This window comes from Pieris rapae, chromosome Z, assembly GCF_905147795.1.
Source record: "Pieris rapae chromosome Z, ilPieRapa1.1, whole genome shotgun sequence".
NCBI classification, from domain to species: domain Eukaryota; kingdom Metazoa; phylum Arthropoda; class Insecta; order Lepidoptera; family Pieridae; genus Pieris; species Pieris rapae.
Genome location: NC_059534.1, coordinates 8,964,384 through 8,991,674, shown reverse-complemented (window position 1 = coordinate 8,991,674; position 27,291 = coordinate 8,964,384). Strand labels below are relative to the sequence as shown.

Sequence of the window (27,291 nt, the reverse complement as noted above, 5' to 3'; positions counted from 1 at the left end):
ATAGATTAATAGGTTGGTTTAACTGTGTCAAGATTATTCCAGTTCTAGACTAAATAAGCAGTATAAGCCCAGTGACTAACACTACCTTAGACGCAAAAGTTCAAGGGCATGTGCCGATTAGAAAAAATAAAAGATCATGACACAGATCTCCACGCCCCACCACTGGGTCATTATAATTGTAATTACAAAGAGTACTACTCGTATAAACATGCATAACAATTGTATAGTATCTCTACCGCTCATACCAGCAACTGTTCACCGACTATAAGCTATTTTAGTAAGTCGGCTTCACACTCTTATGTGTAATTAAACAGAGAAATCATAATATCAATAAAATGTATTCTCAAAATGGATTGATAAAATATACTTTGTAATCTTAACAACAGTGCTTTTAAATGGCAATTTTACCAGTCGCCATAGTAGAATCAATTAATCACCCTAATTGTAACTGAATCCCACCATACAGATTACATCTTCGGGGCTATAAGGGATACAGAAATAATTCCACTGATTTCATTTCCGTGAAAACATCCTTATTTTTAATATAGACTGCTACAATTACATCCGGCTTCAATAACAAAATTATAAGTTTGACTTGTGTATCATTCTAGTAGGTATATAGCTTTTCTAAATTCAACGGTCAAGAAATTCGGTCTGTTGTTTTTGAGCTTTCAATATCATGTATTTCTGACACGTATATTTATTACGTCCCTAAGAATAAATTAATTTTGAAACAGGAATATTATCAACATTTTTGTAAAAATTATCAACTGCCTTAATCGTCTATGGATACGACTGTCCAATGTATGGATACGAAAGGTTTAACAACGAGCAAGCTATGGGCAAAAAAGCAACGGAGACGAATTTAAAGGAAGAATAATGTTCAACATCAAATTAAGAGGCATCTTTTTTGGATTTGCTGTAAAGGTCATACAAAAAGTAGTTAAAAAAAATAGGTAGTAGTGTTTTATTATCCGAGTTACCAATTCCATTTATGTGAGCTATTTAAGACCTCTGACGACTACAAAGTCGGGGAATTATCTAGAAAATATTTCTAGATAATTCCCCTTGTGCCTAAAATTGTTTTCATTAAAAATACAAAATCGGCACTCATTATTGTGCGTGATATGTCGGCTTTTAACTGCTGTGGACATTCGTCCTATAGCATGGACAGAGAGCACATATGCCTATATGGTTATCCACCATGGTCTTAAGAGCATTGTTTGTTTTATAATCCCATGATTATAATAGAAACATTGCTTGTGACAATTTAATGCTTTCTAACAGAGCTTTAAGTTAAGTTAAACTTGGATTTTTCTTTTCTTGAAGCTTCTTGAAATGTCAAAATTCTGATGTACTAAAATAAACTTAACATTGAATAGAGGTTTTTAAATTTTTCGTATACTTAACCGTAAAGGATCATTGGCCTGAATCACTGGCTGGCCTTAAATACCCAGCCGTCGCCCCCCCCCCCTGTTTTTACCTTAATCTAATGTAACTTTGGGCTTTCAATATATTGGTTCGGTTACTGATACTGTATATTAACGCAGCCAAATAGCTTAATTAGCCGTCATTCGATTAACACCCTAGCCGTTTAACTAAACGGTGTCATTTAATTAGCGTCCTGAAAGATGTTCAGCCAGTTGATTAAACAGATAGGCAAATCACTTAGATGAATGGAACGTCATCGACGTTCTATTCCTTGTCTAGCCTGTTGACTGTTAATTTAAATTTAATTCCACTTTCTGCCACTCTCCCACTCGAAACGAATCTCTTCAAACTGTCAATAATATGGTGAATACAAACCACAACTTTGATTGTGTTTTCCAAAGTTTCATAAAAAACAACAAGTACAATGGAAGACTGTAGTGACAATAATAATGTGAATTTAACTCAAGCATTTATCTTTAAATGAAATATTTTTCATGCCATATGTTTATCCTTTTTATTTGCCAAAAAATGACTCCATCGTACGAATGACCTAAGCCAGCCAGTTTATTAAATGTGTAACTAACGGCTACGGCTGAATATCTTTCAGACCGCTGTTTAAACAACGCCATTAAGACTAGGCTGTTAATAAACCGGCTACTTAAGCTAGTTAGCTGCGACATACTTGATTGGAAAGATTTCGCTAGCAACGTAGGTCTAGATGGATTGTTACCGCTTATCGTAGATGTTGATTTGTCCTACAACACTGAAACACCTACACATTTGTTCGTAGCTTTGTACTTGGGCTTATATTAAAAATATAAAAATTACATACTTGTATGAGACAGGTTAACGGTGCAATGATCTGATGAGGCCAGACTATATGGAGGTTCCTCCTTGGGCTTCAGCAGGTCGTGGGTAGGAACGGCGTGGATCGACAGCTCCTGTTGAAATTACATAATACATATTGCTTATATAAAAATGAATATTTAACCAGCAATATATATGCTTTTATACAAATATTATGAATATAACCAGCGGACCCGACAGACGTTGTACTGCATGATATTTCGAGCTTTTTTTATAGAACAGGGAGCAAACGGGCAGGAGGCTCATCTGATGTTAAGTGACACCGCAGCCCATGGACACTCTCGATGCTACAGGGCTCGCGAGTGCGTTGCCGGCCTTTTAAGAATTTGTACGCTCTTTTCTTGAAGGACCCTAAGTCGAATTGGTTCGAAAATACTTTAGTGGGCAGCTGGTCCCACAAGGTGGTGGTGGTTGATTTATATAACTATTAGTATATAAATCAACCATTTCATGGATTCATTATCATATAATATATAGATAGATAATACATTTTACCTTGTATATTATTACAAAAAATATATATAATACTAGCGGATCCGACAGACGTTGTCCTGTCTACACGTCTTTAATTTCAAAATTTCAATTTTTAATAAGCCATTTTGACGAAAATTATTATTCAAATGTTATGACAATATCTAACGATCCAGCACATGGTCACACACGATATAACACAATGATAACAAAACTTTTTTTAAATTTCGGGACAGACTAAAATTAAAATTCGAATATTATTTAAAATTTGACACTGCGGTGGTAGCGCCGTCTGTTGGATCCAATGTAAAACATTCCAAAATCAACAACAACTAATAAATTGAAAATTAATTAAAAAAACATTGTCCAGCGGACACAATTGTGAATCTAAACCATTCCCAGATCCCCTTGAACACACACAAAAAATTTCGTCTAAATCGGTCCAGTCGTTTAGGAGGAGTTCAGTCACATACACACGCACACAAGAAATATATATATTAAAGATTTATGTACCACACAAATACTTAAAACGTTGAATGTCATCCTTATACTAGAGCGTATATACGGTTGATTAATTTATATTACTATTTAATCTCACGCGTATTAACAACTCTTTGCTCAAAACGTTGTGTCATTAACGCTAAGACCCAACTAAAGAAATTAGCGGCAATCAAATAAACACGTGCCTACGATATTTTTCCTTCGTTGATATAATATCGAATCTAAAAAGATTTGTAATAAATACTCAACAATATCTATTTTTACATACTTGGGACGCTTTCTCCAATCTTGAATGAACGTCTACCCTCCCCGAGTACTGTTCCGTCTAAAGCATAAGCGTTAGCGACAAGCTCCAAAAAAGTATTGCTAAAGATATTTTTCTGTGTCTTAATTAACGGAGGTAAGGAAAGGTATTTAGAATATTCTGATATATACATATCGTAATCATACAGATTTTTTTAATTAGTAGATATTGATGTTTTAAAAAAAACTAAACATTTACACTTCTTTTTAAAACTCGTGAAATATATGCTATTAATATATTAATAAATTTTAACAAAGCAATTTATAAATAAGTTATTAGACACAATATAACAATCTTAATATATATATTTCTTGTGTGCGTGTGTATGTGACTGAACTCCTCCTAAACGACTGGACCGATTTAGACGAAATTTTTTGTGTGTGTTCAAGGGGATCTGGGAATGGTTTAGATTCACAATTTTGTCCGCTGGACAATGTTTTTTTAATTAATTTTCAATTTATTAGTTGTTGTTGATTTTGGAATGTTTTACATTGGATCCGACAGACGGCGCTACCATCGCAGTGTCAAATTTTAAATAATATTCGAATTTTAATTTTAGTCTGTCCCGAAATTTAAAAAAAGTTTTGTTATCATTGTGTTATATCGTGTGTGACCATGTGCTGGATCGTTAGATATTGTCATAACATTTGAATAATAATTTTCATCAAAATGGCTTATTAAAAATTGAAATTTTGAAATTAAAGACGTGTAGACAGGACAACGTCTGTCGGATCCGCTAGTGACAATATATATTATTAATTTGCTGAAATCAAACCAAAACTTTAATCGCTCCAACGCGTAGATTACACCGTTCTGTTCGCTTTTTGACAGTGGCATTTATATCCGATCTGATTTGTTCGCAACAGCTGCATGAACGCACCTATTAACCGCTGATACATGTTTGTCAGCCGGCTATTAGGGAGAAAGAGAGAAAATCTGAATAGCACCGAGATGAGCGGGATCGATACACTTCTTCGATTCAAGACCAATTTATATGCTGCATCGTGACACTCGAAAAATTCCCGTCTTGAAAATTTTTGAATCGGCGTATTAACGCGGCATGTGGCAGGTCATTTCTCTTGTTTCTATATAAAGAAAATATTGGTCAAGAACGTTAATTCGTTTTGAGAAATTCAAAACTCCATGTTGTTTCAAGCCTAACCTAACTAAGGACTACCTTTTGGCTCTCTGGCCGAGTTTTAAAGTCTTTGGAAAGGATTGGGGAAAGTCGATGACCGCTTTTCTACAAATTATTTATTGTAAAAATGTTTACAGAACATAAAATCATAAATAAATTATATTTTTACGAAAATCACAAACATTTTACGAGTACTATTGTAATGTATACACAAATAATTTACAATATACAAGGAAAATACTTCGAAATTTTTAGTATTCACTGTCTCGATGAAAGTTTATAAACAAATCGTGGATGGTTGATAAACAGACCAGAATAATTGTAGATGTCAAATGATTTATAAGTTAGCTAAGAGTAAATTTTCACACATTTTTCGTTCATTTCAGCCACATCTAAAAAACACTAATGTTTGATTGACAGACATTAGGTATATTTGAAGATTACACTTTCAGAATGTGAATTTTTAACCTGTATACTGATTTATATCTTTACGTACGTATCAGATTTATCGTTGTGGTTTTAATAATAATTGTTACATTAATAAAATCTTAAATACTAGCTTTATTCTTAAACTAACTATAATAATGACCATGCGTAAAGAAGAACTGTATAAGAAGCTTGAAGATTTTCATAAATATCGGAAAATATACCAAAAAATAAATGAAAAGATATCGGCAACTCCGTATTCCTAAGTCAATGCATGTTATAATCTATCGAGATTATTTTTTAATTATCATTAATAATTTTATGAGACTTACAGTTATAACGAAACAAAATCATGTATTAAGTCTAAGTAGAACCAAAGGCACAGCTTTGTAGTAGGACATTGGCGTTCATGAGCAAAACAAAATATATTCTTTCGAGCTATTTTTAATAGTAAACACACAATTAAAAAGTCGTTGGAACGCATACAATAGTGTAACATGTCTTTTTCCGAATTTTATTGCCGTAATGATACTTAATTAGCGGCCATTCATTAGGCCGAGCGATAAATGCCAAAAATGATTTAATTTTCACGTAATCCTACAATGGATTTACTAATTATTTTAGTGCAAAGCTTCAACTCTAATAGCTTATAATTTATTTACGACCCGATATTAAACCTCGTAATACTTTACAATTTCAACAAACACTTGTTGGTAATCTATTAAAGTATTCAAAAAAATTTCTTAAAGTTTCAAAGTCTATTATATTTTTTATTCAAATAATATTTTGTTTGACCTCTACATCTTGTTTAGTTCTTTAAGTATCGTCTTAAAAACTCAATTATATTTAGAATGTATGAAAAATATTCGCTCTGAGACGATCTCGGGGTAGGATTTAACGAAAATAGAAATGTAATTAATGGGTCGGTGTCCACGCGCCGAAATGAAGTCTTCCAGCACTTCGTCTTTCTTACATACTTTGATTCAGTTACTCTTAGTACATACATCATATTAAAAACGTTAATAAACTGAGATAATCAATCTAATCCTACAAACATAACAACTACTAAAATTAGTACAAACTTAAAGTTCTTCCAAATTTGCTGATCATATACCAGTGGAACCAGCTGCTCACTGAAGTATTTCCGAGCCAATTTGATTAACGGTCCTTGCACTTGCCAGCCTTCTGGCAATGTTATTGTTTTATTACATAAATAAAAAAAGTGCGTGCGTTCAAAGAACACATGTGAGAAATGAAAAATCTTTGTAAAGTAATGATTACTAAGGTAAACCCCAATTGATAATCATGGACCACATTATATAATCTATACTATTCCTAGTCCTAGTCCTAATGATAGTATAAATAAATAAAAATCTGCGTTTACTGCACAAGAAGTTATGCGACAGAATTTCCATCTGAACTTCTAACGTATGTAACAACGTGTATTTTTTTATGATTTCTCACTCTCTCTTTCAATCGGTCTCAATCGCTCTCTCCCTTTTCTTCGACAAAAACACTGCACATCTTCGTGACGTAAAAAAATACGACTCGTGCTCCTAAAGACGTTTCACGTAAAAAATATAAATAACTAATGCAATACATTCCAATTTATGTATCAATCAAATCTATTGTTACAAAATAGTGATATGCAACAAAGTGTACCCTCTCATGAAGCAAGCCCATTGTGTAAGTGAAACGAACCAAATAGGAGAGGTAGCAAAAGAACACACATACATTTTGCCACCTTATAGGATCGAGTTTCCAATGAAATGTTAGAATAAAACTTGCAGACTCGCACGTATTTAAAAATGTCGGCCACCCACGAACAAGCGACGCTTTTCTTATGAACACTACATCAATAGTTGCAAGTCAGCATTTTGCATTGATATTTTGAAATATTAAATGGAAAATACTTTTCATTGATATAAATGTTTATTATATTATACGACTCAATAATAACAGGTATTGTTTATAGTAATGGGATAATATCATCTGATGATTTGACGATACAAAGTTTTACCAGGTGTGAAGTATCGCAAATGCGACCTTTGGGTGTCGCCTGGATGACTAAGGAGACGATATCTATCTGTTACATTTACTTAAGCAAATGTAGCACAAACTAACCGCGAATGTAAAAAATTTTTTTTGCCTAATATTGCTTTATTCTTACCTTAACTCTTTCTTTTATAGAAAAATAGGTAAAGATACCTACCGTAGATTTTCGAGGGAGAATTAATATAAATTCCAGCGCTTCGTGTCCACTAAACTTTAATTGTTTACATTGGTGACTGATATCCCGTCAGATGGACAATGAATTTATAATATAAAGGCTTTTGATTAAATATTTATTTTACTATTAATAATTATTAAATATAAGTATTGAAATATAGCGGTTATATTTTTAAACATATTAAAACCTGTGTTCATAAATAGCATCTGAAATGTTAAACGCTGTTACAAAGGACGCGCAACCTCTTCATGTTTATTATTATTAGCGCCCAAACGCTTTATTATTAGTTTCTGTACAAAACTCTACTTCAGAACTTATAATGTGTTAGTAATACTGGTAGACTAAACTGTTTGTAATGTGTGATCTAATTATATATTATAAATAACCCATTAACATATACATATACAGTTTGAAGGTAAAGTAATGTCGCAGGATTATTTATAGGATTTTAAATGGGAGTACCAGAAAAACAACGTTTACGGAAATTGTGTAGATAATCTTATGAACGCAGTAGTCTTAGTTTATAAAGACATAAGATATATGAAACCAAGTTCCATATTTAACAATATATTGTTTACATGTATACAATTATGTGAATTTTACTGAGTACTTTTTGTTTATAGAAAGAATTTCAACAGCGACACCTGTTCGCTCTTACATCAATAATTGCTTAATTTACAGGGAACCGTCTTGTGTGGTAATAAACACAAGCAGTACTTTAGGATCTCTGACAAATCAGTTTACCGTGAGAAAACTCGTTCTTATAAAAACAACCATCTATGCAGAAAAATATACCATTCGTAGTTTTGATATAGATTTTAAAAAAGCCACACTGGCTTCCAAAAATCAGGGTGTTTTGCTAAGCAGTATTTCACTGAGGCAACGTATGCACCTCTACAAGAAACGAGTACGACCTCATATGGAATACTGCTCACATCTCTGGGCTGGTGCTCACAAATACCAGCTTCTTCAAATCTTGAATTGTCAACCAATGTCTAACTGATCGGCTTGATTCTCTCTCTCTCTCTACGCAGATACATTGCGTATCTCATTTTCTATAAAGTGTACTGCGGTGAGTGTACTGAAGAATTGTTTGGGGTGATTCCTCGTGCTTCGTTTCAGCACCCAAATACCAGCTTCTTCAAATCTTGAATTGTCAATGTCTAATGTCTAACTGATCGGCTTGATTCTCTCTCTCTCTCTACGCAGATACATTGCGTATCTCATTTTCTATAAAGTGTACTGCGGTGAGTGTACTGAAGAATTGTTTGGGGTGATTCCTCGTGCTTCGTTTCAGCACCGAACGAGCCGTATGAATTCTAAATCATCAACATCACCTTGATGGCTGGAAATCTTCCACAGTCCGTTCCAAAGGCATTTTCTTTTGCCAAATAGCGAACTGTGAAAGCCACTCCCGGTGGGGATCTTCCCTGAGAGATACGTCCAAAAGTTAAAAATTCGAGCGTACTCCTCCCTCAAAGGCCGGCAACGCACCCACTAAAAATGGGTGTCTATGGGCTGCGATGTCTGCCCTTTTTGGTCGTCCCGCAGCTTCGTTTGCTCCCCTATTATATATAAATAAAGATTATAGTTTTAAACGGTCGTAGATAAAACCAAAATACAAGGTTTTTTTTCATTATTCAGATCTTAATGGAAAACTATGAACGTCAGACGTTTTGGACTACAAAATAGCAACTTTTATTTCAGTCTTTATTCACTTGGCTTAAGGTCTATTTTACGACGAAAAAACACACTTTTTTTTTCAAATAGATGATTGTGATGTTGGCTTTAAAAATTTATCGAACCTGTCCTATTTCTTTCAATTTATTCTCTTATTACACTTAACACTCACGGCAGCCGAAATTTTAATTACGTCCCGTCATTTATGCTGTTCGATTTAACCTGAATTTATTCTGCGAATTCGCAAATCCTGTAAATTATCGTACAACATTTTATAAATAATTTAAATTCATGAAACATTTATTAATGTTAAAATGTTCTTAAACAGACTTTTTTAATAATACTAACGGAGTCATGAAAACCAATTTAAAGCTTTTTTAATTAAAATGTCTTGTAACCCCGTAAAGTTAAATCAAAGATAGCATTACAGTTAAATGTTTAAAACCATTTGCACGTCATATCTTCAAATAATTATTTTTTAATTCATTAATAACTTACATACCTATTAACGAACAAATGAAATGAAAAGTCTGAAGAATAAGGAGGTTATCCTTATTCTTCAGACTTTTCATTTCTGAAGATCGCGTGCACAGCTTCCTCCACCATACTCTATCTTCGGTAAGACTCTGCGTCTGGGTGTGGTTAAGACCCGTAATAGCCTTTACTTGATCAGTCCAGGTCTGGCACCCTCCTCTCTGCCAATCACGATGTCCAAATGTTCAATAAAAGTCACAATCCGACAAAGTCCATATTTTTAACCATCTTAGTACGGACTCCTTTGTTTCCTCATGTGTCCAGGAAAATAGCACTTTACCAGAGCTTTCATTTTCCAATCCATCAAGGAAAATCAGAGTTTCAACCAATTTCGTCTTTGTTTTTAGGAATCCAGGTCTTCCATAAACGTAGTAATTTTGTCATTGTTAATTATTCTGCTTACAATTTCTCCCAGCTCAGGGAACCACAGTATGTAAACTCGCCTACTATATCTACCTATAGATCTGTCACTTAGAGCGTGTTAATTTTCCTGACCTATCGATTTATCAATTTTGTTTGGAATTTGTTTATGCGTTGTTCAAACTTCTCAACAATTAAATCCTACAACTTCATTTTCGTTTTTGAAATATTGATTTTCCTGATAGTTGTATTTCCACGGCATTTTCTTCGGCTTCTTAAACATCCAATATCGTTCTTTAGTAATTGAATTGAAATAGAATAAAATTGAAAACTGGATAGCACATGGAAAATTGTTTTAACTGTCACTTATAAGACAGAAATTCATTAAAATTCGGATCTCGTTAATCTATAAAGGTAACATAATATAGCACTCTGTGTACGTTGTCACTATATATTTAAACTAAAGGCTCAAACAGACATTGTCCAAGAATGAAAAAGAAACATAATAATGTTAGTACCTCTTGACTCCACTTGAAGACAAAAAAAAACCTTCAAAATCTGTGCATCCGTTTGGAGTTTAATTACGAATATAATTACATTCACAGCAGTTTTATATACATACCAACTGTTTATTTTCTATAAAGATAACCTAGATACCGACTACAGCGCCATCTGCCGGGCTGATTTATGAATCTAAACCATCCAGACGAATAGAAAAAAATTCCTTCAAATCAGTCCAGCCGTTTAAGAGGAGTTCAGTAACATACACACGTACAATAATTATATAACTCTTGTACATTACAGATATAGCTTAAAAATAAAACTTCCCGCAGATAATAAATATTCAAATAAAATCTTAGGTTTTCTGTCCTTTTAAGCCTGTTATTAGGTCGATCGGAAAGTCGGTCGGAAAATTTACAATTTTATGTGACATAGATAAAGTTCCTTGTTGCGTATTGACATAATTTCAGCGAAGGGTGAAACATTTTAAGCATTCAGATAAAAAAAATATTAATTGTTGAGGGTTTAATCTTGCTTTTTCAATACCATTTCCACATACATTTTATTCCAAATTCAAAATTCAAGGTCTTGACCATAAGTGACCTCAATAAAATGGTATAGATTACAAATTGAAGTGAAATTATATGGTTTGCAATTGTACAATAAGAGAACCGGGCAAGGCGTACTAAAAATGCAATGCTTTTCGCATTTGTCACAGGCGGACGGCTCGAATTACAAGAGGCCATTTGAGTCGTGAGCGCCGATGGACTGTACTAGGGCTGACACTTTAGACCATACAGTTTCACCGGATTAAAACATTTTTTTTTAAATTCCAACGTAAATTAAACCGCAGTGTTTCAGTATGTCTACTTACTTTTTGATTGAAACGTGAATTTTATTTTAAACGTGTGCCACGGCACGTAATGCAAGGTGTAAGGAAAAACCCTAAAACGAGTGCTCTGCATGATTCCGTGTGTTGAGTATTATTCGCAAATAAAACACAATATTCGGTGCTAATTATTTTTTAATTGTCATAATTGAGATAGCAGTCATTGTTTAACTACATCCACGAAGAAATAAAGTTTAGTTCTTGGTAAAATTCCTTTCATAAAATGTATAAATTTACGAATGGAAGCATAATTAATTTTGCTTACATTACAGAAGTGTATTTTTAGCACGAAAGCATTTTTTTATAGAAATATTTATGTTGCATAAATCTAATACTACTATAATACTAATATAGTTACTGGTAACAAGAAACCTATCAAATATCATAGACAATTACACATTTTTAGTTAATTTTCAATATTACATTTCACAATTTTGCATTATAACTGCATACCATATTCGTACAACACATATTTGTTTAAGCCAACAAAGAAAAATTATTACTTGAGACACACGTTCTGCTGACCCTACATATTTCTCAATAAAATGTTTCATATTTTTTATTTCCCCGACTTTTAAAGTATGACTTGCACCAACTTTATTGATAATTCATCAAATCGACACTTTGGTAAAACAAAGAATTCTTTCAACCAACTTTAGCGACTACGATTTGCTTGTTGTTTTCTTTATCCAGGTTTATTAACATTTGGTAACTTTTAGTGTTTGTACAATAAAGCCCTTGAAGTGCTAACTAGTTGATATGACAGTCTCACACAAAGTCATAACAAAACTTCCTAAACCATTATGTATTTATATTGTTTATGTGACAGCTTAACCTGTAACCCAGTTAGCCGACAATATACGCCCAAACCCAATAACCTATCTCAATCAATTTTTGACCATCTGAGATAGACATCTTAATCCAAATATTGATACCAATCGACGGATTGTAATAGCCACCTGTCGATAAAAGCTATCCATGGTAGGTCGGATCAGTGTATGTGGGTAGACATTTGTATGAAAATGACAGATCTACTGTGCCAATTAATTTTAACTTACACCAGGTTTTAAAATTATTAAAAAGCTTTTGGATATGTTTTAAACATAGACAATAGACATATTGTATATTTTAATATTATTAGTACGGTTTTATTTACTTTATATTAATTAACAAATATGAGAATGTAAAGAGCGAAAAGATTGCATTCTATCCGTCGCCAAAAATGGATTATCTTCGTAGGGTTCGGTTATTGGGATGTAGATAGGAGATCGATTGACTGTCACGGTCTGATCTCAGATTGGTTTAAATCTAAGATTGTGTAGCCTAGCAATTGTATCGTAGTTTTGTTATAAACGATAGTTCATCTTTATGGGAAGCTAATATGCGCGTAAACTTTGCTGCAACTCGATTGGTGCACCCTTATAAATAAAGAGAAATAACGTTATACTTCCAATTCCTGATGTTTATTATAAAGCCCTTTAATCAGAAGTGTTGGACTGGTGGCTTGAGCGCAAATCTCTCAACCGGTCGTGAATTCGATGTCTGTAAAACAATTAATTTTCTTTTGTATGTGAGCAATTATTACTCACTCGCATGGTGTAGAATCACGCAAGTGAAAAATAATTGAAATTAGCTACAATAGTTACGAAAAAAATTTATTTATAAATTTAATCTTTTAAATTTTCTCATGTCCATTTTTACTTTGGGTATATGTAGACGCGAGTTTAGGCGTATTTCATCATCATTTTTAATCTCATGTGATTTGTTATTGACTATATCTAGTTAGTTACAATCTGAACTTATGTCATGGTCGCTTGATAATATACTCATGTATTATTTTTACGACTGATTTTTTACCAGAAAATGTACATAGATTTCAACTCGCTCGCTTCCACCTAGACTCACTTATAAACAATTACCGCATGTACCAAGAGATTTCCTATTTTAAATAAAAAAAACTACCTCCGTTATATATGAGGATACAAAAAAATAAAACATTTTTCATTATTTGTGTTAAAATAAATTTTATTAAATTTTCAAACTGAATGGATTGATAAGTTCTGATATGAAATCCAATATCCCACTTTATTTAACCATATTTGGAAAATCGAGTTGTGATTAAATTATCAAATAAGGATTCATGTATTAAATTTAAATATATTATTCCCGTTAATGTATCTTGCACTTATAGAAAATGCTTTAAAAAAAAACAGGGAAATATAAAACAATCCTTTTAAGTATTCAAGTTTTAATCAACTTGATTTTTGTGTCAAATTCAAACTTTTAATTTGGATTTAAGAACATGAATTATATTTATATATTTTGTAAAACTAGTTTAGTTTAATGGCGACGTGTATCTCGCTCGTATCGTAATGTAAATAAAACATTTTTTTGTAATAAAAAATAAAGTTCTTTAAACATTAGTATGCCCTTATATTGTAAAAACCTTAAAAAATAATGAGTATCTTATCACTGAGAACATTTCTTAACAAATTCAGGCTTATTACTTCTTATGTAGTGAAAAAAACAACTCGCAAAGTCCTATAGAAAGTCAAGTGTAATTGATAACCATATATTTTGTTTTAATTAGTTTCTCAAAACACAGGAAAATGTGCGATAACAAATCTTAGTGCTTTATTTATTGTAATCGATCGCATAACTGTTAACGTAATACACTTATTTAATACTTGATGCCATTATAATTTCAGAGAGAAATACAGGAATTTTAGGAAAGGAAGTAATATGTAAATCATACTATTTGAAAAACAATGTTCTACAAGCCTTGGTTATGGTCTCAGATTTCTCTGTCTGTTACATTTGCTTCTTTTCTTAGTAGCCTTCGTCAAACTTGGCTCGATAGTCGTACGCACAGTAGTCATAGTTCGAACCATGAAGCGACTATTAATACCAAACGATGTTTATTTTAATTAAGCTCATTATAATTGAACCATACAAATGTACATAAATTGAATATTAAGTAAACAAAAATGTGATAATAGCTAAATACAAAATCAAATCACATTTTAAAAAATGTTAGCTATCAGATAGTTTTTAATAAATAAATAAAACTTCGTCCAACTTTTATAATAATATTCAATATTAAACAAACACAAGTATTATTGTGTAAGTTTAATTCTGTTTTTGCATTCGTTTATTTTAATACATTAAATTAAAAACGCGATAAATAAGTTTCGACGATATTTTGCAAGAAAAGTCAAACAAACAAGGTCGGTGATGTAACTATCAGTGACGAAGAGGAGATAACAAGAGTTCATATTGATAACTTCATAATAAGAAAACGTCACATATTATTATTACAAATCCAATGCTGTTCGGAAAGTCACTGGTGATAAACAATTAATTTTATACGCACTTGTATCTATGGTAAAATATTATATACCACTTCGAATGTTCAGTACCAGATTTAGGACGGCAAAAAGCACCTACAACCAAGCATTGAATGCAAGAGAGATAAGTTAGAATGTATGAAAAGGAGGGGCGATTAATTGTCAATGAGCTCGTTTGTAAACCCACTTCACACAGCGATTAGCTAAACACTCGTAGTCGACCCTTCTCTGCGTTGAGGGAGTGAGTTCTCCTATAAACTCGTGTGAGAGAAAACTTGGCTGGCCTCAACTTTTGGTTGAAGTTCATGAATTACCTTATCGTATTTATAGACAACTAGCGGACCCGACAAACGTTTTGTTATGTATATATTTTAAGGAAACATTTTTAGTTCAATATAAATAACTATCTACTGAAATAAAAACAGGGATTGATCATATAGGGATGACAATTAGGAGTCATATATATTTTTGTATGCTGTACAATAAAATGCAGAAATAATAAAAATTTTGCCTAAAAAAATATAAAAATTTTTATTGGTGTGGACACCCCTTATCACTTAGGGGTTTGAAAAATAATAGATGTTTCCCAGACTTATTGATTATGCATAAAAAAATTCATAAGAATAGGTCGAGCCGTTTCGGAGGAGTATGGGAACGAACATTGTGACACGAGAATTTTATATATACAGAGATAAATAACTTCTACCTAAGAAGACAAGGGATTTTATCAGTATTTGTTATGATTCGTCGGCATGACTTGTAGTGTCAATTACAATCACATGTTGTAGTTTAGTCACTGCGGCTTTTTATTGGTGAAAAATATTCAAGAGCGATTCTAATAAACTTCATTAGGTGTTAAAGATCGCATTGTTCGTTAGATATAAACGTAGAATAAGGTTGGCTAAGTATGGCTTTAAAATGTGAAACAAATGATTGTTAAACTAAACGCAAACTGAGCTAAACTCGGCTTCCAGCTATTTTTTGACATAGCATATATTTTAAATAGCCATCACCACGAATACATACTGTATTTTATTTTGCCGATTTGTATTACGCCGTTGTCGCGATAAGCAGGTGAAAGCTGGGATGAAATTTTTTTTACGATTGAAGAACTAAGCAAAATGACAAAGTGTACGCTCGCAGTTCTAAAGAACTTGTCATTAGTGGTTCGGTGGGGCATGTCTTATCAAGGAGTCACAAAGCTACATTTTTATGAAAAAGGAGTGAAAACTTCACCCAAAGTGCATCAACACAACCTTGGATCACGTTGTGAATTCTCTCAACAATAACTTCCAGCAGGAATCTGATCTGATCCAGCACGAACTACCCAAGCATGCCTTGAAACCAACGTTCCGGAATTCATAAGAGCTAAAGTCTGGCACTCTTCCAGCCCAGACCTCAACTCTTTAGACTTCAAACTATGGTCAATACAGAAGACATGGCCGGCTTTAAACAACACGGTGAAATTGAGTCTCTTAAAAAATCTTGCAAGAAGGAAACAAGCAGTGCAGCAAGTCTACATTTCTGTCATTCTTAGTGACATTGGAAACAGTACGTAAATCTATAGATTCGAGGCCAAATAGATTAAAGGATGTATATAGGCCCAATAGTGGCCATTTCGAATTGATTTTTTTTTGTTGAGAATTTATAAATAACAAAATAATGTATAGGTATACATTTTAATAATATTATATTACTTCATTAAAAAATGTATTTCATATGTGGCACTTATCTGCTATAGCTGGACTGGTACGAAAACATTCTACATAACTTTGTATTGTGTTAATCTTATTGGAAGATTGGTACTAACGAGTACTTGTTTATTATGTAGTATAGCCATTGTTGTTTAAAACTGTGGTACGATGTCAAAAAATTCCTTAGACTCATACAAACGTAATAACAGCATAGAACATCAGCAAATTGTTTTATATGTATATTGGCGTTTTACCTGCGAACATAATCCCCTTGACCCCACCCCATACGTTTACGAAATTGAAATATTTTTTCATTTCAGTAATTCCTCTCCAAATTCTTTTTATTTGATTCTTATAAGCAATTAGTGATTGAAATAATAAGTGTTACCGCTCAACATATATATATACTGTTACGCGAATTTTATACCTATTCGGAAACATAAGCTTGAATAATAAATTGTTTTTGATAGCCACAATTTATATACAAATATAAATTTATTTATTACAGTAATAAACCAATAAAAAATATAATTGTAGTTATTTCTAATATACCTAATAAAAAATATATTACCTTAAAATGTAATAATTAAAATATATTAATAAAAGGAGTCCCTTTAGGCAAGGTTCCGAAGATACTGGCAGCGTTTCCCTCTTTGAATAGCTAGACTAATTCTTTGTGCGAGGTAGCTGCCAGCTCTTCGGTCTCTTGTGATGTCGACTAACCTTTTTCATATTTCCCTAAAAAGCCTTATAGCGCTGGGACCCCACGGACCCAGGGGCTCGAGGAATGGAATTCGAGCTAGAGAAACAGTAAGAATACTGCCCAAAACAGCTATCACAATTGTCATGGTGACCTCAATAGGACCTTTGATAGGTTTGCATTGGCAAAAGGGGGAAGCACAGTACAAGATACTCAATTAAGGGACGTTGTGGGAAATATGGACTGGGAAACTGGAATAACAGCTTGAACTCTCGTTTCTCAAACCATCCAAGAAGATTTTATACGCGAATAATGCCCGGTGATCGATCGTGATCATTGATTACATTGTCATAGGGAAAACTTGGAGATCCTGTAGAACGAAAAGGAAAAATCTGCCTGGACCAGATTGTGGAAGCGACGACTATCCTCATAGGCAATATAAAATAATAAAACTCTAGCACCAGAAGAGCTAGAACGATTCAGGGATGCATTCGAATTCAAAGGCATATCGCTCTGAAAATAGATACAAGCGATGTAATAAATATATTATTCCAATACAAAATGAACGTATTTAAATCAAATCATAGATCCGATATATTCATAAAAAGTAATGTCATTAATTTAAAAAAGACATAATATATTGTCACATATTATATATATATATATACATAAGGGAACATCATAATCCGACATTGATTGTCTGTCAGGCGGTACGAAGTCAGCTCGGTCAACATTATCCAAATATTTTTAATCTTTTAAATTGTTACAAATATTTTATGAATGCGAAAAACTATTTAAAAATTGTCCGTGAACAACGGTAAATGTAACATGAAGTAAATATCACTCGATTGTTAATAGTTCCATTGAAATATGTACAAAGGCACTTATAGTGTCATATCGCAGAGTTCTGAAACATGCCCGTTACCGTCGGCTTACAGATACTCAGAATTTAATAAAAACGTTTTTCGGTAGTAATGTGTGACGTAGAATATTACATATTATGTAAACTAGTACAGTGAGGGCGAAAATTGTAGTCCATAAAAATGGAATTCTCAAGAAATTGGAATCGCGGCAAAAAGTCCTGATGTCAACCCAGGTGTTATAAAGAGAGTTCAGTGCGATCTGCTACACAAAACAACAGGGTGCTATAAAGTGAGGTGAAGTTTCGTAATTAGGTTTTTACATTTGTAACCTTATTTAATCAAAATACATTAAAAAAATCTTCTTGTTTATTGTCGATTTGTTAATGTTTGGCCGTATACACGTTATTTTTTAAGAATTCAAAAAGTAATAATATAAAAATGCCCAGATGCTTCACTTGAAATTATTTACACGGTTATTACCCCGTAGTAATTAGTAGGGGACCCCTAGCGAGGATTCTGTACAGCATGGCAGATTAATATACAGGAGGATACCTAGTACCCGGTTAAGTACCTCTACCAAATATGAGCCTCATATATGTGGCCCGTCAAGGATAAAGGATCAAATTAGTAAAAAAATAATCATGAAAAATCTCGAGCGCGTGAGATTAAGGTAGGGTATATTTCACTAATCTCCCAATTTGCAATTGACGTAAAGAGAGGGGAGGGCTGCAAAGTTAGCAAGTGACGCTGCGTGATGCCTATATTAGTTTAAAATTATTAACAATGAGTAATGTATATTAAAATAACGTGTGTATTTTCTGGTGAAACTACTTTGCAAAAATCAGTAAAATTTACATTAGAAAAATGTATTAATTTTTTATACAATAAATACTTATAGTAAATATAACACTTAATAATAAATAATAAGTTATATTTGACAACATACACTTTTTGCCATTTCCTGAGCGTATCAATCAATTAAGTTAAATGAATTAAAAAAATATTTTTTTATAAATTGTTAGATTTTTTGCATATTCTATGAATGACTGCGAGTTTGCGTCACACCCTAATCATCAGTATATAAGATAAGAGCTTAGCTTACTTAGCTTTTAGGTTTAACTTTAGCTTTTTAGGTTCACCTTAAATCCACTTTTTTACCACCTTTACGTGCGACCACCCAACATGTAAACAATCATATTAAAATACATACATTATTAAAATGCGTAGGACATTAATGCTATTAATATCTGACGCGCTCGTGTATGTCCTTGGCACAGTTTATTTTTACATTTTTAAAATGTATAGTGGAGGGAGCCAGCAATGTAAAAAAAATTAAACATTTTTTTTTATTATTATCGAAACTTAGTAAATCAATCGGTCTCTATGACGCTCGAGTAAATCCCCAATTAGCATCGTGGGCTTCCCTACTACGTATTATAAGGCAAGACAATTAATTTTAGTTGAATCGAAAAATATTTTCGTCTTAACGGTTTGTTAGCAATTATCACGAGTAATGAACACTGTATATTTATTTAACGCGTAAAAATAATCATCCAAACGAATTATAATACGAAAATAATAGAGATCGATATATACTTACTCTAATTCTTATATCTAAAGGGCACACAGATGCACCAGAATTAGATTAAAATGAAAATTTGTTTAAATGTATATAAAATATATAATGTAAAATGTATCTGAATAAAGGCTATTATTATTATTATTATTATTATATACTTACTCTATGACTGACATGAGGGTGCGAATATAGTTGCATTCTGCGTGCCTCGGCAGCATAGGAGCTGGCTGAAATATCGTTCATCATAGCGTCGGAAGCAACGTGAAAGGCCGCGGTAGTCAGCGGACATGCGTCGGCGCATTGAATGCGCGCGCCATCTGATCCTTGGCTCACTGAAAACAGAACATTTTTTAGCTCATTTAAGTTCTTTTAATTGCATGAAATATACAACGACAATTCAATATTATTAATATAGACATAATTTTAATTTGTCAAAAAGGAGAAAACGGGCCAGAGGCTCATGTAATATATATATATGTCATAACGCCGCCGATGGATGGCTCGACGTTCGAAAAAGAATTGAACAATAAATAATTTCTTTTACATAATAGAGAAGTGTGTTTTGCACTCTTGATTTTTTATTAACAAAAGTTAATATCAAAAATTCGTGTATTAAATTATTATACGAGGTTTTCGGTTAATTACAGAGCAAAATCAATCAATATTTGTTCATAATTAAGTTTATCTAATACTGCACACAAAGCATATTTTAATTACACATTAATTATTACAAATAGCAATGGAAGTTCAATAGAATTGATACGTTGAAAATTAGTGAATTATAGGTATTGAAATGTCAGGAATATGCCGCATTATTCACACAGGGTGGATTTGATTGATATATCGTAGCCGGATCGTGGAATATATGAAATTGACTGTGTCGTATCGTTCTATGTTAGGTTCCATATACCGGGGTGTGGCTACTATATATATATATATATATTAATACATAGGCCAATTAATTTCATGCATGAGGTTTTAAAGTGTTTATGACCAAACTCCTATTAGGTTGACAGGTATTTTTTTAAATAGCACTATGTCTAAAAATAGATAGTAAACTATTTTTTGCAACCCCTAAGTATGTGCAGCCGAAACATGTATTTTTTGGACAATTTTATGATTCAATGGCAATTGAAACAAACAAACAAAATATCTTTATTCATCTAGGTAAACAAGTACACTTATGAACGTCTAAAAAACTAAATTAATTGTAAATTTACATTTACTAACAGTTCGCAAGTCAAGGGCGTAGAGCGGGCAAGAAGAATTTACATACCAACGTTTACCGGATGATCAGCTTTTAACAATAAATTGTACATACGAGTAATGTTTATATAAACATGCTTTATGCAAGAACAAATGCATAAGTTTAAAAAAGACATTTAAAATATTCGACCAAATTATTTAAAAAAGTGTGGTTCATGAAGTTTTTTTAACATTTAATGCATGTGTTTAATCAGGTGCTTTATTAAGTTTAAATATTGTATGATAAGTAAAAGAACAGAATTGAAAAGAGAAAGACATGGAAAAGCATATGTAAAGAAATGAATGCTACTTTATGTGTCTCAATACGAAATTTCAATTATTTTGTAAAATACGGTATTACAGTGTAAAAATAATTCGTTAACAAAATTCTCAAAGAGTAAGTGGGCTTAATGATTTATCGCCAAGGCCTTTTCAGGCCGAAATATTATACTTAAATTAGGAAAAAATATCCTAACCGTGGTAACGAACTAAATATATTGGGTCATAGTCTAATAGGGATGTGATGAGCAAAATATCTACGATTTGGAGATGTGGCAGACTTTTTTAATAGCGATAATTATATTATAAGGAACATTTCGATCTGCGACTCGTGATTATTATCGTTATGAATTTTCAAAGATCTTTTTATGATTAAAAAAATATTTATGAAATTCACTTGATTCATTCATTTGATTTTTTTAAATGTTATTTTTTCCTTTTTCATAATTTTTTTCGGAACGGATTCATATTATGTTCGCAGGCCAATGGATAATGGAAATAAGTAAAATCTCTGCCAAAGTTATCTATACCATCAAACTATAACACAAATTACCTGCAAATAGATATATAATGTACAAAAAAAAATATATTTTTTAAAAATATTATAAAATAACTCTGGTATCTTTTATTAACGATGGCTTTGTTATTTATCCTTTTTCTTAATTTATATTTAATAAAAAGGATTGATTAGCGACTTGGAATTTAATATAAATATACTTTTTTTTAATTTGTCAGTTTAAAAATTGTTAACTGTGCTTTATGTTCGATCGTGTATCCTGCTTTTGGTTTTTGTGTATAATGTAATCTTAATATTGTTTAATGAGTATCTGTAGGAATACTGACGAGAAAATAAATACATGTTTTTTGAATTCAAGTGGTTTTAATATAAGGAATGCACTCACTAAGAAGATGATTAAGTACCGTTTTTTTACATTTTTACATCTACCTCCTGTGGTGATTCAGAGACCTGTATGTCTGCCCAAAGATCTAACATTATCTAAATAGTATTATCCATTTACCTTAGAGGCAGACACGAGATAATGAATTAGTTTCAATGTTTACAGATTTAAACCTCTGTAACTCAAAAACGCAGCAAAGTGCGACATTAATTAACTAAGAAAACTCTGTCGAATTTATCCGAACTTGATTCCTGCCAATGCTCGCTAGTTCCCTGTAATAGTAATTCAGACTCTAAGGGTCTGTTTCACACTGTACGGATAAGTTCCAATTAAGCTATTTATCACTTATCGGTAGGATAAATACTATTGTTCCGTTTCACGACTGTCGGATAGTGCTATTCGTCATGAAACGGGTGTTTCTTATTTTATCTTCCGAATAATTTATGTGTTGCATAGCTATTTGGTACTTAAACCATACATTGTGAAACAGACCCTCAATATAACTAAAACTGTCTACTGTTTAAAAAAATGTTTGGGATTTTGACAATTGACTGCGCTTAGTCTCATTCATGAATATCCCCTAGTACTTATTGATAGTGATTTAGTACGTAAGGAAGGTAATTGTTATTTTATTGAAAAATAGAATTTTTTTTATAGAACACGGGGCAAACGGGTAGTAGGCTCACCTGATGTTAAGTGATACCGCTGTCCATAGACCTCGCAAGTGCGTTGCCGGCCTTTAAAAAATTGGTGCGCTCTTTTCTTGAAGGACCCTAAGTCGAATTGGTTCGGAAATACTTCAGTGGGCAGCTGGTTCCACAAAGTGGTGGTGCGCGGCAAAGCTGCTTTGAAATACGCGCAGTTGTGGAAAGGCGGACTTAACGAATTTTGTCTAGAGCCCTTCTAGAATCTAAAGCTCTAACAATACATTTACAACTTGACCACTACGTACCCTTAACTCATTATAATTAACATAGAGTTGACAAATTAAATCGTATACATTATGCATCCGCCCTAACTTACATTAATACACATATCATTTAATTATAATCTACTGTCAAGCACCAAGAGCGAATTTGATTTAAAATAACAAAAACATTCCAAACAAATTGTTGTATATTACTATTAAACATTATTGAATGTGTTTCGGAAATATCCTAAACATTAGTGTGCGTACATCGTAATATTGACCTATATTTCTTGTTTTGAGGTATTCGAACCTATGCAATAATGCCATATTGACCGCATTGGAGCTTGTAGATAACAATGTTTTACAGCGTGACTATAGCCAACTGAATTTCTATGCAAATAGTGACATGACCAACGTTAAAATTGTCACGTGAATACATAATAAACGAATAGTTTACATCAAAATGTGAACCAAATCAAAGGTGTTTGTGTCAGTTTAAAAACAATAATATGTCATTGCGCGCAACTATCAATGTGTTAGTACAATATGTACTAACTAACAATTATAATAATTCTTGTATACAATAACAAGACTACATAAGCGATGGTTGTCAAGATTTACTTATTTTTATTTTGGTTTTGTATATTGTCCAAGTGTTTTTTTTAATATGTATGTTAGATTACTAATAAATAAACTATGACATGGTTATTAATATAACTCTCTGTCTCTGATTGTACGGGTTTTATAGAGATTGTATAAATCTCAATTAACTACTTTCTCTGTTAATAAACGATTCAATTTAATTATTAAAAGAATGGATTTCTAATTAGTTTCATCTTTAAACTAGATTCTAATACCGTCAATGCTAGGTACAATAGACAGTAGAAGAAGGAAGACCTAATCAATATTATTCAATATTATATTTATAATTCATTTTGAATTACTTAAAACCTGGCTCTGCCCCAATGGACTGTAACTGACACTCACTGGACAATTGCTTGCTGGAAATATAATATATAAACCGAGGTCATGTCTTCATTTAAAAAATAAATCAGTGGCGCTACAACCTCTTTTAGGTCTTAGCCTCAGATTTCTGAATCTGTTTCATGATCATTTTTAAATTTAATAGGCAAGAACGAAACACGTCGTCGACTTTTTGGGTCTAAGACATTTCGGTTTCCTCACGATGTTTTCATTCACCGTTCGAGCAAATGTTAAATGCGCACATAGAAAGAAACTCCATTGGTGCACAGCCGGAGTTCGAACCTACGACCTCAGGTATGAGAGTCGCACGCTTAAGCCACTAGGCCAACGCTGCTATGTCTTCATTTACCCAACCCAAAATCGAATAGCTAACGTAATAGAAATTAAACTAAATAGTATCTTTCTAGAAACGCAGCGTGGGCATATTTGGAACTAAATGGAAACACGTACATTGATCTAATAGATCTATTTGATGCAAATGTATGACGTAAGGTGAGTTTCTAAGACTCCAGTAAGTTTCCAGATGCACTTTCGACCTACGGACGCTAAATCTCGTTTCAGAATCTTACTCTTCGACTCGAAGTTTCAGTTTTAGATTTAGTTCTATGGCATACGTAGGACTGTGACGCTCTCGGTTTGGATTAGATCTTAAGTGTATGCAGTTTTGCACAAAGGTCAAGACGTGACGAGTGCATCATGCGCTTATTAAGGCAACTTGTAACTTGAGCCGAATTTGACTAAAGTCCAATATGACTTATATACAGTAAATTCTTCAAACAAATATTAATTTATTTATTACTGATTTACTAATTATAATGGTATTATCCTATTTCTTAAAATGCCGTCCAGAACCATCCTGGTACTCTGAAACTCCCTATAGCGACAGTAATTGCGATCCCCACTTCTATGTTGAGATTTTCGGCTTTGTCCCATTTGGGCCACCAAAACAGCGTTGAGCTTAAAAGATCCTCAAGGCTTATTGTACTGCGGATTAGGTCTAGGGACATTGTGAATATATTGCAATTGCATAAAAAGGAACGGAATCAAATCAAAAAAAAAATAATTAAGGACTTGAGTTAAAAATCACGAGGTGGCAATATAAAATTATGTGTCTAAATAAAACGTTCGATCGACGGTCTTTGGTATATGTAAAATATAAATATTCTTCATACTGAATGAGCCACATAGTAAGCGTAGGTAACTTTAATTAAATCCTGAACTCTTTTAATTACATTATAATATTTATGGAGTTTATCAAGGGAAAAATGATAACATATTGGTATTTGTTATATTTTTTTATTTTTGCATTTATAAGATATTTTACGTAATTAAATATAAAGGTAACTGGTAAATTTGTAGACTGCAGTTATAATAAGGACCTGTTATCTTTTCAATTCTTCGGGCAATAAATAAGGACAGTAATTAATAATAATTGGTAATTGAATAATCAGTCAGTCTTACAATTGATACAGATATCTTTTGTAGACCGAGATTTTTTCATGAAATTCATATTTTTATGGAAACTAACAAAACCAAAAACGAAAGTTCATGGCCGACAGATCAAATTATGCGTATGCAACAATTATTAAAAATTCCAATTCATGTTTGCTATGTTTGCAATTCCGGCTAAACTTCAGAGCAAGCACATATTTATACTCATTGTAGGCGTTTTAATTATGATGTTAAAATAAATAATTTCCGGCATATTGCACAAGAATTTGTATTATTTTACAATTACGCATTAGCCTATTTTACATGTATAAATAATTTAAGTAAATATTTTATTTTTTGCATTTGGCATTTTTTTCACTTAGGTTCTATTTATAACCTTGCGTTATTAACAACATTCGCTATCATATTAAGAGTTTTCTTATATTATTTTAATTAAAATATTTTGGAAATAGATTAATATTTTTTAATTTTAATTAAAACAAATCTTTTTTGAAATACTTAAAAAGTCTTACCCAGTTTGAAAAATTATTTATCAACTGTGCCGAAATCCGTACTCACTACGAAAATGTATAAATTACAGTTTTAAAATACACTTAGTCTAAATAAGTCACAAAACACAATAAAAGCACAAATAATCTCCTAATTAATAAGTTTTCACTTGAGCGCGGCGAAACTTTATGCAATGGTCAGTTACAGGGCGGGCGGACGTGTGTTTGCCTCGAGTTCCGAGCGAGAAAAGCGTTAGTTCGTACGACTCTACGACTGAAGCGCAGCGCAGTCAAATCACACTAAAGTTACTATATAGGCGTAAGCTGCGTTTGGAAAAACTTTATACGACCATTAAAATATTAAAACTTATACATTATAACCACTTTGTAATTAATAATCAGAGTTAATACACTGGGTTTTTTTTTGTTTCAAGTAGTTTCTAATCTTAGTAATTTGTGGTCGAGTGGGGAAGGCGGTGGCCGTATTGGTTGAGCTGGGCCGCGTAAGGCCAATCGCGACGAAAGGAGGAGTCGAGTCGGAATAGCACGAAATTTGGCGAAATAACACCTCTTGTCAACAGCCTATAACGTTACTTAATTTGATGAAGTTCATTAAGAAGCATCGACTGTAAGTGGGTCAGGTAAATGGTAAACTGTTATTTCAATCAGTTGTAAAATTCACCATACCATTACGTTACATTTAAAGGTCGATTTGCTTGACCTGAATTTGCCAATCCAACTTGTGCTAAAACAAATTATAACTAAGACACCAACTTTATTACCGAGTCGTTTGGCCTTGGATTGTATGTATTAGATATGTATTTACATACGAATAATGTAAGTGTGTGTCTTATTCTAGCCCTGAATAAAAAATAATAGTGATACAATTTTACAACTTCACTAATTCATTATTCAGTTTTTGGCTTTGTGTGCCTTCCAAGAATTGTTTTGCTTGCAACAGAAGAGATCAAAATTTTGCCTTTTTATTCTTGGCGTTATTATAATAAACATGGTAACTCGCAATATACTAGTGACATAAGATATGGTCCGGTGATATTAATCGCGTTTGTGATGGCCGATAGGTCGTAGTTCTTGAAACGGCCTGAAGGCGCGTTGATTTATTCTTCTTTTTGCAGCAATCTTGAGTAATATGCGCAAATAGTATCGTTATACCGCTCTTTTCGACTACTAAACAAGGCCCGTCAAGGCATCCTAAATTTTAAATTGCTTTGCCGGCTGACCTAGGTTACTGCAACAAGTGGATTGCAGTCATCGGTGGATTGGTCTTTGTGTCTCAAGTGCTTGCAAAAAAGCTTGACTATGTTAGTAAAAAAATACTTAGTTCAACAGCATTTCGTAGTAAGGACACAATATGATTGATTAGATTTTACCTAACCAATATATAGTTGAGCTTCACAATCATTCAGTGTTGAAAGCATTTTCTTTTAATTTCTATACAACCACTTATTCGTCAAAAAATTAAAACCTTCCCAATTATTTTACTAAAGCAAAACGTCGT

At 32.6% G+C, this 27,291-nt stretch overlaps 1 protein-coding gene across 1 annotated transcript in view; it reads right to left on the bottom strand.

Moving 5' to 3' along the window:
• Window positions 1-26,160, bottom strand: part of LOC110993984 (forkhead box protein L1) — a 50,835-nt gene extending 24,675 nt beyond the window's left edge. Inside the window, exons 1-3 of the mRNA XM_022260437.2 lie at window positions 25,797-26,160; window positions 19,678-19,847; window positions 2,264-2,372 (exon numbers count right to left, since the gene is read on the bottom strand). Of these exons, the coding sequence (XP_022116129.1) occupies window positions 2,264-2,372; window positions 19,678-19,761 (193 nt within the window). The 5' untranslated portion in view covers window positions 19,762-19,847; window positions 25,797-26,160. The remainder of the gene's footprint in view (window positions 1-2,263; window positions 2,373-19,677; window positions 19,848-25,796) is intronic.
• Between the last annotated feature and the right edge of the window lie 1,131 nt (window positions 26,161-27,291).